Source organism: Onthophagus taurus, chromosome 2 (assembly GCF_036711975.1).
Source record: "Onthophagus taurus isolate NC chromosome 2, IU_Otau_3.0, whole genome shotgun sequence".
Lineage (NCBI taxonomy): Eukaryota > Metazoa > Arthropoda > Insecta > Coleoptera > Scarabaeidae > Onthophagus > Onthophagus taurus.
Genome location: NC_091967.1, coordinates 26,405,835 through 26,421,196, shown reverse-complemented (window position 1 = coordinate 26,421,196; position 15,362 = coordinate 26,405,835). Strand labels below are relative to the sequence as shown.

General features: G+C 33.3%; 1 protein-coding gene across 1 annotated transcript in view; it reads left to right on the top strand.

The window, feature by feature from the left end:
* LOC111417319 (obg-like ATPase 1) overlaps positions 1-15,362 on the top strand; it is a 40,637-nt gene that overhangs the window by 24,328 nt on the left and 947 nt on the right. Inside the window, exons 4-9 of the mRNA XM_023049550.2 lie at positions 361-488; positions 549-724; positions 1,315-1,392; positions 6,055-6,152; positions 7,018-7,161; positions 15,175-15,271. Of these exons, the coding sequence (XP_022905318.1) occupies positions 361-488; positions 549-724; positions 1,315-1,392; positions 6,055-6,152; positions 7,018-7,161; positions 15,175-15,271 (721 nt within the window). The remainder of the gene's footprint in view (positions 1-360; positions 489-548; positions 725-1,314; positions 1,393-6,054; positions 6,153-7,017; positions 7,162-15,174; positions 15,272-15,362) is intronic.

The window sequence follows — 15,362 nt, the reverse complement described above, 5'->3', positions numbered from 1 at the left end:
TTAATGGCATTGGAGTTGATGAGACATTTTAATAATAATGAAGAAAAAATTTAGAAGACAATTTGAATATTTGGATTTTACATGATTTATAATTTTTATATTAAATAAACAAGAGCATAATCAAAATAGATCGATTTATTTATCACCATCATTTCATCCATTCACAAAAAACGGGTCCCCATAATAAGCAATAATGATGATCATTTACAAGAAATTTTGGTACCTAAATCTCAAACACACGTTGTAATTTGTCGCCATTTAAGACTATTTTCACGTAATTTTTATACCTGCCCCAAAATAGTCTTTTATTTAACATTTTTAAAACCGTACAATTATTTTCGTATTTTATACTTTTTACAGTAAAGTGCCAGCATTTCTCAATGTTGTCGATATCGCTGGTTTGGTCAAAGGAGCCGCGGAAGGACAAGGTTTAGGAAACGCTTTTTTATCACATATTAGCGCATGCGATGCCATTTTTCATTTATGTCGTAAGTTAACTTCTTTGATTTTCTAAATTCCAAATTTTAATTAATAATTTCTTTGTATAGGAGTTTTTGAAGACGATGATGTAACTCACATAGAAGGAGACGTAAACCCAGTTCGCGATTTAGACATCATCAGCGAAGAATTGCGCTTGAAAGATGAAGAAATGTTGATGAAAAATTTGGAGAAGTTGGAACGCGCTGTTTTACGCGGAGGCGATAAAAAATTAAAACCGGAATACGTAAGTTTAAACTTAAATTAAATGACGTTGCATTCTTAATCCTTGTATAAATTTGTTTCTTGGTAAAATCAATTCGAAGCAGCACACGTCATGTCTTTTTAGTGACAAGGATGTGATTCGTGTCGAAGTGCGTTTATGTTAATAGCCATCAAAGCCACGTGGGGGTCCCAGATTTCATTTTAGATGGGTTCTATGAACACGCTGTGAGATGTGATCATATCTGCTTGACTTTACAACGCTTGGTATTGTGATCGCATTAACAAAGGTGTTACCAAACGGTATTTCAGCATCAAAAGATTATTTGTACGTTGACACGTGCCTTAAAAAGTCATAAAAAAGTACTTACATTTTAAAATATCATAAAAGTTTAAATATGTCAAAAGTATTGAATTAAATTATACGAAAAATAAAAATGAGTGAAACGGCTCGTGTCGGGGCGGTGTATCCAGCTGTGAAGGCGCACCATTGGGGGGCTAAGCCCCCAGTAACTCACGTGCCGCCACCTATCGTTAACTATTACAGACACCGATGGTGATTTTGATAAATTGGTTAAATCAATAAGAATCTATTATTTTTTGTTTTTGTTGCAGGACACAATAGCTAAAGTGAAAACTGTTGTGGTCGATCAGAAGCAGCATATTAGATTTGCAGATTGGCACACAAATGATGTAAGTATGACAAGTTTTTTTAATAATTAAATTTATTTTGTATTTTCAATAATCGATATTTAAGCAAGTCATTGATAAACCTGTGTCAAGGTTTTTGTCACCTGCTGAGTTGTCACTGCAAGTGGCCATAAAGGACCAAAACGGTTACGGATACTCGCCCAAAAACTCCAGGTGGCGACATTATTATACTGAGTTTATAATTTATAACCTGTCACATTAAGATTGTGCAATGGATCCCAACGCGGGTTGTTTTTCATCATTTCATCGTCGCAAGTCGATCCTTCCAATCCATTCATGCTGGATGGGTGAGTCGGCAAAATCGATGTATGAATCGAAACGTCTTCTCTTTTTCTCGCCTTACCAATTTTCGTTGGTATGTGCCGCTGGTGTCGGATTAAAGAATCTATTATAATTTTATTTCACTGTTAATGTAGGTATGGTCTGCCTAACGGAATAAAATCGATATACAGTGCTTCACAAAAGTAACGGATAAATTTGTTAAAACAATTAAAAACGGTTTATGAAAAAATCGCTGAGACGGGTCTAAGGATTTAATTTTTTTGCAGTTTTTTGAAGTTATGACGTCATCGCTATTTTTTTCAAATAGCAACCCCCAATTTTTATTACGGAATATGAAAGAGGATTTTTTTCTGAATTTGGTGCAGCTGGTTCTTAAAAAAAGAATCATTAAAAATCATTTGTAGTAGAAAAATAGCAGTAGCCATGCGTAGCCACGGCAACCAGTTGTTTCAGGCATTTTATTAAGACAATAATTAATTTTTGATATCTGAAACAGTTGGTTGCCATGGTTATGCAAGGCTACTGCTATTTTTCTATCTTAAACGAATGGGAAATAATGAAATTTTAAGATAATTTTTCTCGAAAATTTTCTTATGTAACCAATATTATTATCGAATGTACAGGCTGTCCCAATTTCGATGTCCGCAGAGGCTATCTCCGAAACTAAAAGAGATAGAAAAAAAGTAGCTTACATGTCATGATCTCGTTTTTCGAGAAAATGCTAATGCCGGAAACTCCGAACAGCTATCGTCTTTTGTTTTCGCCCTATCGACAAAAACTGAAAATTTTGCGAAAACGACAATCGCGAATATCTCACTTATTATCAAAGATGGAGTATTAAATAAAACATTATATGGGCAACTTTTTACGAAGAATTCAGTGGCGTAGGTAGAATTTTTTTCCCATCTTTTATTTTCGAGATTTTAGACGTAACTTTATTTTTTTAAATGGAAACCATCATAGTTGGCTATGACCTAAAATAATTTGTTATTTTCTTCTGATAACAAATACATATAGTTTGTGGGGTATATTTCTTATAGTTATTGAATAATTAATAAAAATTCATTTTGTTCTATGTAAAACTAATGTATTTAAAAGTTAATGTTGCTATGGTGATAACCATACATACTATGATGGAACATAATGTATCAAATAATTGCCAAAGTTTGTATTTAAAAATACGGGTACGATGCACCAGCATGTTAGGTGTCAAAGTATAACAAAACTGAATAAAACTTTACAATGAATTTCGAAAATTATGAAAAATGTAACATGATGGAATGCTATATGTTATCAGATAAGAATGCGACGTTAGCCACGGAATTATATTTCACAAGGTATCCGCAAAGAAGACAACCGCACGTAAGAACCTTTAGCTGGTTAGCAGAAAATTTAATAGATTTTTGGTCCTTCCCCAAACCACGTGCAAAAACATACCAAAATGACCTGCAAGAGGATGAAGTCAATGTGTTGGCTTCAGTTGCGATAAATCCATCAACATCTTGCAGAGAAATTGAACAAGACGTCTGACCCAATGCCGTTGCCCCCGAATATGAAAGAAAAATATGTATAAACCATACAAAGCGGGGCTAACTCATTATTTACGTGCCAGAGATGTCAATCTAAGATTAGAATTGTGTAGATGATATTTAGAAAAATTAAATAATCTGCTGTTTGTTCAAAATGTCATCTGGACCAATGAAGTCTCTGAGTATTCAAAGAAGGTTGGATTTCAATGTATGGTGTGCCCTTTTAGATAATAGAATTTTGGCATATAATATCTACCATAAAAACTTAAACTCAAGTAAATACCACAATATATTAAGGCAGCACATTGTGCCTTTGGTCGACAATTTGCCATTAAATATGTCTCAAATAATATATTTTCAATACGACGGAGCACCAGCACATAATGCCAGAGTTGTTAGTGAATTTTTAAATACTACTACAAACTTTGGCAATAATTGGTAACAATGTTTTCCATCATGGTATGGTTATCACCATAACAACATTAAGTTTTAAATACATACAATAGTTTTAGAAAGAACAAAAGAAATTAATACGTTATGTTCCATCATAGTATGTATGGTTATTACCATAGCAACATTAACTTTTAAATACATTAGTTTTAGATAGAACAAAATGAATTTTTGTTAATTATTCAATAACTATAAGAAATATACCCCACAAACTATATATATTTGTTATCAGAAGAAAATAACAAATTATTTTAGGTCATAGCCAAGTATGGTTTCCATTTAAAAAAATAAAGTTACGTCTAAAATCTCGAAAATAAAAGATGGGAAAGAAATTCTACCTACGCCACTGAATTCTTCGTAAAAAGTTACCCATATAATGTTGTATTTATAATACTCCATCTTGTTGTCATAAACCAACGACTTAACGTAATTCCATAAAAATAAATCTAACGGCATCAAATCGCATAAACGAGATGAAGACTAAATTCCTGAACGCCTATTCTGTAGCCTATCATATCTTTTTTTATGAGTTTATCCATTATAATTTTGAATAGTAGACGGCTCAATAAGCCTCTTATAGAATTCCACTATACGTATACAGATATTTTCTTAGAGTAAATCAATATGTAAATCAATGAAGTATAAAAATGTGTGCTTATTATATTCTATTGAGTTTTCTAAGACTTCCGTCGTTAGCGAAACAACATCTTTACAAGACCTCCGTATCCTAAAGATGAATAGTTCTTTGGTCAGTGTTGTAATGAAATTAATTTTGGTTATTAGCTTAAGGGTGTTGAGTAGATTTACTCCTCTGTGGTTGTTTGGTTGCTCTTTTAACTTCTTTTTTAAACATTAGAATCATTGTACTTGTTTTCCATGGGTTTGGTATCTTTTTTTCTGTTAAAATATTGTTTATCAGTGATGTTGCCTGTGTTATTATACTTTTCCCTCCATACTTTAATAACTCATTTGGGATCTTGTTGTCTTATTTGGTTTATTTTCCTATATGTTGTCCTTAAACAGATCTGTTAGATACTTTATCCAAGTATTTTCCTTTATTTGTTTCGTTTCTATCAATTCGTTCACCTTTTTTCTCTGTTGTGTGACAAGTCCCCACATTTGCTTCTGTATGTCGAACAAGTGGATTCAAGCCTTTTGGAAAAAGTTTCCTAGTGTTTGTTTTTTGTTTTCCTCACTAGATCCTTTGTTTCGGTCCTAATTTTTTGTATCTTTCAAGTGATGTTTGCGTTTTAAGAGTTTTATATTCCAACTCTGCCTTTTTCTTTTCACATTTTTTTATAATTTCTTTTTTGAACTGCGGGGCCTTACTTGATTTATGCAATGGTTTTCCCTCTGATTTTCCCCGTGTCTTCCATCTGCTGGCGTTGCTTGGTGGCTCGCGGAATATCTTTCAAAGTGTAGAAGTTCTTCTGGAGTACATCTTCTACAAATCTTTCTTTAAATTCTTTTCGTCGCATATCTTTTCTTCTCGCTGCAACAGGATCACTGATTTCTTCTGCAGTGTGGAATAAAGCCTGTAGCTCCTGTGTGTGTGTGTCTTCTTCCGATATACTAACATTACCATGCACCCATCTTCCTTCCTAGTGACCAAAACATCCAGGAGAGGCAACTGTTTTGCAGCTTCCGGTTACATGGTAAATTTGATCATGGAGTGTTGCCAGTTCAGGTGGGTTCCATTTCCATGCTGCGAGATCACAAAGATATCATCCACATAATGACGCCATAGCTTTAGTTTCCACGGATTTTTAACGCTTCCTCCTCAAACATTTCCATGTAGAGGTGATTACCGGTTACAAAAGTGGTACCATGGCTAGCCCTACCCATTGCAAATAGAAATCTTATTAATTAAGGTCCGGAAAAATTAAAGACCAACTTTAATAAACATTATGATAAACAATAATAAAAAAGTGATAATGATCAATAGAAGATCGCGATATTCAATTTTATTTTTATGCGTGCCTTTATTATTTATATTAACACATTATAACCTGAAAATAAAAAATGTTCGATTTCAATTTACTATCTACGGAAAACACAATGCGAGAATAGTTTTCATTTTCGCATTATCGTTATTTAATTTGCGGTAATTCGGAATAGAACCTCCGCGCTCTGTGATTATAGTAATAAGCCGACCATTCACAGAAACATCGTGAGGAGGTCGTTCCCGCATGGCAAACTTTGTAATGATGACGGAAGGCGCATTGAAACAAACGCGGTCAACACTAAAAGAGGAGATAACAATCGGGTAACTGGCTCCAAGAAAAACCTTCACACCTACAACCTTCTATTTTTACAACATGCATTTTAAAACGACTACAATTTTATTAAATATATACATTTACACTCTACATTTTTTTTTCAGATCGACTTCTTGAACAAATACCTGTTCCTTACATCTAAACCAGTAATTTATCTAGTTAACCTAGCCGAAAAAGATTATATCAAGAAAAAGAATAAATGGTAAGTTTAGTTTTTACACTTTCTTTTGGCAAAAGCTTCTGTGTAGTTTAGTGATGATTCGCTATGATGATGATGTATATTGCCACATCATTCGTGTTAATGACGCGTGGGGTACGCGTCTCATCAGGTTGTCGTTCACAAGTGGAGTCCTCGCGAAGAGTAGAGTACAATACCGATACTCGGCGCGGTTCCCTCCGCGTGTCGTATCCGGTTAATTATCCGAGCGTTCCTCCATTGCGGCACGAACGCAGTCCGGATAATGGCCGTTGATTGCTTTGATCTAAACCGCTATGGCCCCGTCGTCAATCGTGCCTAATTCGCCATTCAAAGCTGCGAATGGCGAGCTTCGGACGATCCTCGACCATCTCTCGACATTGTATGCATAGCACAGAAGACTTAATTACCATATCCTAGGTCAAGAAATAAAAATTAATGCCGGTAGCTAAAAGTATTTTTTTACATACCATAAAGATATATATACTCCATTGTTTGATAAACTGTTATCGTAGGAAATTTTGTAGACGGGTTTTAGTCACGCAAAGCTGAAACCAGTTTGTCTCGCATTAATAAGTTAAAATTGACCGAAGAACAACCGTGGAATGTCGTCTGGAAGTTATAATTACAGCACCAATCGAAACGTATCGAGTGGTAATATACACCCAGTATTACCTTTTACGTGATTTCATAATGCATGTGCCTCAGAGTGTCTGCGGACCAATTTTTTTGCTTAAATTATCGATGACCCGCAATTGGAATAATAAGCGGTTTCAACAAGGGATGGCACCAACGAAATATACATCTCATTTGCATTTTTTATACCTACCACTTATTCATTTTGATACTCTAACGTATATATTATTTTTAGGTTAGTAAAAATTAAGGAATGGGTAGACAAGAATGATCCGGGAGCAATGATAATTCCATTTTCGGGTGCATTTGAATTTAAATTAATCGAAATGGAAGATCCTGAATTACGAAAAAAATACCAAGAAGACTGCGGTGCTACGAGGTAAGTAAACTTTGATACTCGAAAAAACGCAATTATTCGGACCAGAAAACATCTACCTATTAATCGCATACCCTGTGGTTAACAGAAAATTGATTAAATCCGTGGCCCAATTTGCGTCAATTCAATTTGTTTTTATGTCTCCCGTCCCAAAAACACAAATCGAGTTTATCAATCCGTGTTGCTCACAATTCGTCGACCCATCTTTCGAATTATACATATTTCGAGAGTTGGGTCCTATCATTACGAGCGTGTAGGTTGTATTTTTGCTTGTCATTTGCCCCACGATTGGGCAGAACTTGTTCCACCTACCCCGTGTTCGTTTTCATTAAAGATCATAACGGTCAAAAACCGAAAGATGATCGACTATCGAAAAGATTCTTAGACCGGGTGTAATTGAGGTATTAGAAAAACGATTTATTTTTTATTGACCATAAATATAGGTATGGTGTTAGTTTCGGTTTATTAGAAATGTAACGTTTCAAAAATACTGTTGTCGTCATGATTTCACCGTGATAGAATATATAATTATCTATAGATTTCATAAAAAATAATGTTCAAAGAGACATAAATTTTTCACGAATATTTGATAATAAAAGATAATGCTTTGAAATGAATTCAAAACTTTCAATTCAAAAACTTTTTACTGGAAGTTGACCTTTAAAAGAGAGGTTATCGGAATAATAAAAAATATTACACCCAACTCTTTTTAACACGATTTTGAAATAACACGGTTCGCCAATACATTTTTTTACAAGAATTTTTTGTTATAGCACGAATCCCAAAAAAAAAATTTTTAATTCTAATTTTGATAGCGTTTTACAGAAACTTATGTATACAGTAACAAAATACAATGGGGGAATACCGCGGTCAGAAGTCGGTCAGTTACTACTACGGGGGATACCCGAATTTTATGATCACTTTTTTTCTTTATCTCGTTGTGCTTCAACTTGAACACAGGATTTCGTTATTCAGTATTTATTTTGTGTTAAGAATGGTCAGTTTGTGAAACGTAATAAATAATCTCGATAAAGTTCTAAAAGTGGATGTTTAAATTAAAGTTTTTTTAATTCGATGGTGAAATTTCCAGTGTATTATTTGTAATGATGATAATTCTTTGCTACTAAAAAAGGTAATATTGTGTTAAAAGTCGCTTTAGAAAAATGCTATAAGCAATATTATTTTGGATTCTTTTTATAGTACCCTTATTGTTTAATAAAATGCCTAAACAATAACTTCCAAAAAGACCTGCAATTTCCTTAGAAACTAAAATAAAAATCTTAGACTGTCTAAAGAAAGGCGAAGGTCCCACATCTGTTGGCAAAGCTTTTGGTTTAAACGAAGCGACTATAAGAACAATTAGAAAAAATGAGAATTCCATTCGAAAGTAAGCTCCAAAACATCATCTTATAGTCGAAATCCTATCTTAGAGAAAACGGAAAAACACATGGTGTTTTGGATAGAAGATTACAGTCAAAAAGAATACCTATTGATGGGAAACATATAAAAGAAAAAGCACTTAGAATATATAACCAACTTCAGAAATTGGAACCATCAACATGTCTTCAGGCAACTAAGAAACTGGCATTTAATGGAAATGAGGGATGGCTAACAGGTTTTATAAAAAGACACGCATTTCACAATGTAAAAATAAAGGGAGAAGTAGCATCAGCAGATGAAAATGCTGCAAAAACCTTTCCGGATAAACTAGCAAAAATCGTTGAACTCCAGAACAAATATTTAATGCCGATGAAACGGGATTGTTTTGGAAGAAAATGCTCGAAAGGAAGGACTTACATAGCAAAATCTGAAAAATCAGCCGATGGTTTTAAAGCAGCCAAAGATTTTCAAAGGGTGATAAAAGTTTCTAAAATAAATTTTCTATTAAAAAGTACAAAAATAAATGTAGGGTTACGAGCGAACAAAAAAGTTCTGAGCAAACAAATTTTAGGGACACATGTATAGCATGGTTGCCGCCGCCCGATCAAAGTCAAAATTGGTTCAATGATTTTGCTTGATATTTGTTTACCCTGCATCAAATTTCAACGCTCTATCATAAATGGTATTGAAAATATTTAGAAAAATGTGTTCAAATTTCTGAACTTTGATGGCCCATATCTTGGCCATTTGAAGACATTTATAATAATTTTTTTTCACGAATCGTCATTATTTTTGCTTTAGTACCGAGAGATCAAAAAAGCCGGTCCGCTAAAAACTACTTTCCCAAGCGCTTGATACCAATATTTACTGCCCTCGTCACAGCCTCCTCCCATCTCTACTTGTTTTTAATTTTCAACGTTCTTATTGGTCGACGAGGTGATATCGATTTTTAGTTTCAATGGTTTCGATCAGCTGAGCTCAGAGTCGTGTTCTTGGTTTTGGCGCAAGGTTTATAGAACATAAGGTTACCTCATTCCCTATGCCTCTGTAGTATCGATTATTACCCCGCAAATTGACGTCACTGGTTCGATACAGTCAGAATAAAAGATAGCCTATACGCGTGCCTATACTGTGGTACAGTCTATATAAAATATTTAAACCTCGCATCGTGTTGTGTTGTTCATAGAACCAGCTACGTCACTGACCCACCTTGCCTCTCAGAGGAGGAGAATCGGTATTGGGTAACCTTATGTTCTATAGACCTTGGTTTTGGCGTTTGGTGTTTTCAATATTTCATTTTGAATTTATTGCGGTTTTATTTAATTTTATCTGTCTTTATTAAGACAAAAATTCGATTGTGATTTTTCTCTAAGGTAAATAATTATTTTATTTTAAATTAGTTTGGTATAAATTTCGTTGATTTACTTTTAGGTTAAATCATGCCATTCACCTTAGAAGAAGACAAGTTTCAAAGTTTCTTCTCCAACCTTATCTTCGAAATGGAGTAAAAGATCAAAATGGGGTATGGAAATATTCAACAAGTCTTTGTGTAGAGGAATTTAGGGAGACATGCCTGGAAAATGTAGTGAATTACCTTATGTCATGACATTAGAAAAGTTGTCAAAGTGCTTTGTTACAAGAATTCATTGAATAATTACATGATGATGAATTGGAAGAAGGATTTTTTCAACATGACAATGCAACTGCACGAACAAACAAAAGATTCCTTCATGAATTTTATGATGATTGAGTAATCGGTAGAGGATGTTGGCCACCTCGCTCACCACCGATCTAACCCCACTAGATTTCTTTTTATTTGGTCATTTCAAAAATTCTGTCTACAAAAACCGTTTACATACCATAGAAGAATTGGAAGATGCAATACGACACAATGTTCAACAAATAACTGCAAAGCATCTTGTACAGGTCTTCGATAATATGAAAGAAGAATCACTTTATGTTTAGAATGGTCAACATTTTGAAATTTTGAATATAATAAATAAAACTTCTAAACCTTTATTTTTATAATAAAATAAAAGATCTTTTTGTGATTTATGAAATAAATTAATTACAAAAGAATAGTTTAAAGGGTTTTCTTTTTTTAATTAATCCTTTTTAAATATTTTCATCATAATTTAAATTTACATCCACCATCTAACTCCAGAGAAAATTTATTTCGAATCTTGTTTAACGAGAGTAACTTTTTTAATTTTGTGCGTGTGAGTTTTTAAGGTTATGTTTACTAAACTAAAAGTTTCCTCCCATTTCCCCACCACTATTAAAACAAGTTGACGGAGGGTGTGACCGCTGTGACGAGGGCAGTAACTATTGGTATCAAGCACTTGGGAAAGTAGTTTTTAGCGGACCGGCTTTCTTGATCGCATTGTATATGTGGTTAATTTTATGCCACGAGTCACCGGAACACATTGTATAATAGAATTTCGAAATAAACTGAAATATGACATATGGCAATATGGCCGTGCGTTTTTCAAAAACAAGTTCGAAGAAGGTTGCAACATGGCATCCGAAACGTCAAACATTTTTTCAAAAAACGCACGGCTTAACCCGAAAGATTCTAGTTCTAGGTCTAGTGTTAGTTCTTGTGATAGTGCTAGTGTTAGTTCTAGTTTTAGTTTAAATATACAGGATGTTCTATTAAAAGAAACGTAACCATGTTTCGTCATTACTTTTTGACTCTGTATACTTAATTTGTCTTTATTGCAATAGATTTAAAAAAACACTAAAACTTTTGTATCTTAACATCTTTCGCTAGCTATCTTACTTTAAGAGATAATCGATCGTTTTCATACATGTCAGCAATCTGTATAAAGGTGCAGAGTTAAGTTTAAAAAACTATAACAATACGGTTTAGGGAAAATAAGAAATTTTTGGCGCACTAAATCCATATTAAATTAGCTGCATAATGTTTCTTATTTCATCGTGAATTAAATTAACCCTTAATAACCTGAATTACGAGCTAACCTTAATATATAATATATAATTAATATATAATAACCTTAATATGTTACGAGATAATCCGCGTTGCCATATGGCAACGCTAAGAAGTTACACTGCTATTAGGATGTCAATTATTAACAAGGTTAGAGCTCAGCTTCTCCAATAATTCCAAAATATAAACAAAAATAAAAAATGACAAAACAAAGAAAATTCCATTTCAACCATTTTTTATTGATACACATTTTATTGTGATTTATGAAACTAAAACAATCTATAATCTATACAGATACCAATTTTACATTTTTTACACATAGTTTTCATTGTGGATTTGCAGTTTTCACCAGCACATCGCCATTTTCTGTTGTCCGGTATTTTTGCTACAAAATGATCTCTCCCATCTGATCTTACTGCTTCGGATACCCTTTGCATGATGGAACTTTTCGAGGAGAAAGGTCTCCCTGCACCTTTTGCTGCTTTTCATATTGGCCGAGATAAGTCAGTACAATTTCTCTTCGAAATTGAAGTTGTGGAATTTCAGTACTTCCAAATTTTCGTTGCAGCGTCCATGCATTATGTATACAGATATCTATTAGCCACGTTAAAAGGGGCCAATACCATTTTTTATTACGTATGTTTATACGATATTTGGCAACATTTTCGTCCATTCTATCTGTTCCACCCATGTATTTATTATATTCTCCCAATACATAAGGTACACTTGGACAGTTTTTTTATGTACTCGAGAATATCGTTTGACAGTGGAACGCCATGGCAATTCGAAGCAATTGAGACAATAGAATTGTCTGCCTATTTTACAACAATTACTGCATCTTCTTTGCAAATTGCACTCTGATAAACTACTCTATCATTTTTTTAAAATTCTTTATTTGAAGGTAAAATATTATTTTTAGGAATTCTATTCTCTCGTATTGTTCCCGTTGCGTGGTATCCTCTTTCTTTCAAATAACGTAATAAATTCAGGCTGGTGAATAAATTATCAAAATATAAATGATAGGGCAATAACTGCTTGTCCTTGGGTAAAGAATCCAGCATCGTGAGCAACGGAGCAGCAGCTTTCCCAAAGCATTTTTCGTATCTTTCGTTCGAAGATATGCTTTTTCCTTGATAAATTTCGAAGTCCACAAGATATCCATCTACAGTGTTCAAACACCATACTTTGTAACCAAACCTAATCGGTTTTCCATGAATGTATTGCTTGCATCCGTGTTTGCCGAAATATTTCACCATACATTCATCAAATGACAAATTTTTTTCAGGAATATAGTGTTTGTGAATGTTTTTTTTACCATATTCGCCAAGGGTCGCAATTTCCACATTTTATCGTTTAAATTTGGATTGGAGTTATCACAGCAATGAAAAAATCGTAAAATTTGTTCAAATCGACTTCTTCGCATACTATTTGTTACTAGCTCATTGCCCATGTCGTTATTTTTATCCCAATAAAATCTCTTTCCTGGCAATTTATTATATCCGCTGAGAATCAATATTGCCACGAAAACTTTAATTTCTTCTGAAGTTATTGCAAGATTTCCATAATTTATAAATTGCGCGTATTCGTTTGAAGAACTCGTTAAAAAATTAATAATTTCTTCATTGAAAAATAATTCGAAAATATCTGAAGAAGATTTGTTTGTAAAATCATGAACCTGGCTTGGAAAATTATCTTCCACTGTAGTTTCAAATTGCCCTTCGATCCATGTTCTTTTTTTATTTTCCTCCCAAACAAATTCTTCTTATATTCGATGTGCTCTTACAACCTCTGCTTCTGATAATAATTGTCTCGCATTCAAATTAGCAGCTTCACACTCAATTTCATCTCCAGAATCTTCATCTGTAAGAACAGTTGCCTCAGGTGGAGATATAAACACTACCCTTATTGGGTTGTCGTCGTTTTCATTTCTTTCCTCAACTTCAAAAATCATATCTAATGCTTCTTTGACAGTAAATCCATCCACAAATCGAATGCCCATGCTTCTAAAATAAAAATGTTTTACAATATAACATTGAACGGGCATCATAAATGATCCAAAATGTAAATAACATGTAACAATCGTGAAAGTATTTTATTCGTTTGTTTTAGTCAAAATAGCATTGGGATAACTTAGCGTTACCATTTAGCAACACGGAAATTTTGTCATGTTTTCTCAAAAAGTGGTGTGAAGAGAGTAAAACAAATAACGTTAATTTATAGTATGAAGTGTGTAGAATATAATGTAGGATTAGATTCTCAAATTAAAACAGGTGTTGTTTTAACAGTAACAAACTAAAGTATTTATTAATGTAAAGTGACAAACTATTAAAGATTTAGTCTTTAAACATATTTTACACTCTTTCATTTACAACTGTATTAATCATTTATTTTATCAGAAAATAGTTCAATTACTCTTTACGTCTTTACTCGTACCTGCTCTTCTTCATACTGCCCCAGTCTCTCTCTACTGTTCTCCCTCTGAATTGTTCTCTCTGAATCCCACATATAATACATAAGAATCAAATATTTCTATTATTGCGAAATATAAAAAATAGTTACTTACCTCTCGTAATCATCCATATCGTCGTCAATCATAAAAATCACTATAATGAATTAACTATTATTTCTAACAAAACATACTTAGAACCGCTCTAACTGCTTGTTATGGCGCGATTGAGGTTTCTGCACATGCATAAACGCTTCCCGACACGATTTGCTTGCACAAACAAGTTCAAACTTGCAAATAATAAATAATAAGTGAGCGCGCTGTGATGCCATATGGCAACACTAGTTTAAAAAGGGTTTTAATAGAAATTCGCAAAACTGTATCTTAAGAACGAATTGACATCGTTCTTGAGATACAGTTTTGCGAATTACTATTAATATATGTAAACACATCATGACTTGACGATTTATTGACAGTAATAAATTATTAATAGCACATTAAATCTTCATGAAATCTGCTCTAAAATGTTATTTTCCTCATCATGATGTTGAATTCGGTCTTAAGGTATAATTAATGTCAGTTTAAAATCATTTATATTTTAATTATATATGATTTTGAACCCCAACCGCGTGAACATGGTCAAATTCGACATATTAAAATTAATATATTTTGCAATATCCAAGATATCTTAATTTGTATAAAAACAAAATGGCCAAAACTAAAACTATTAATCAGCGCCATCTGAATCTCTAACCACGAATAGAAAGTGTAAAATACAAAGTGGGAAATATTAAATTAGGTTCAAATTTTTTGGGTTTTACAAAAATCTTATACTTTTCAATGAAAACATTTAAAAGATTTATAACAAAGAAATTATTGAAAGAATTTCGGTAATTTTACCACAAGAAATTTTTCTTGGGCGCGGTATCCATTCATTACCTCCCGGTCGAGCGAAATTGAAAACAATCAAATCAAATGACGCGATCATCAAAAAGCCATCCACGTACACGTCGAAAGACCAAAAACGCTTGATTACAGGTTTGGAGGCCGAAATCTCTGCTACCCCAATTGTAAAACCAGTTGTGTCTGCGTGGGTATTCGAACGATACCAGCGATTATTGTCTTTACGATTTTCTGTTCTGATTTCCTTCCCCAAAAAGAAACGACACAATCAACAAATTTTAAATCCTAATAATTCTTTTATTCATTTCATCACTAATAATAATATTCTTTGTTTTAGCGCTTTAGATAAAATTATCGTTCAAGGATACAAAGCTCTTCAATTAGAATATTTCTTTACAGCTGGAGTTGACGAAGTAAAAGCTTGGACAATTCAGGTAAAAACAACCTTTATAAATTGATTTATTCTTTTCATCCCGTTTTATCGAAATTACCTTAGTCACTTTCAACTTGAGTACATCTTTTCCC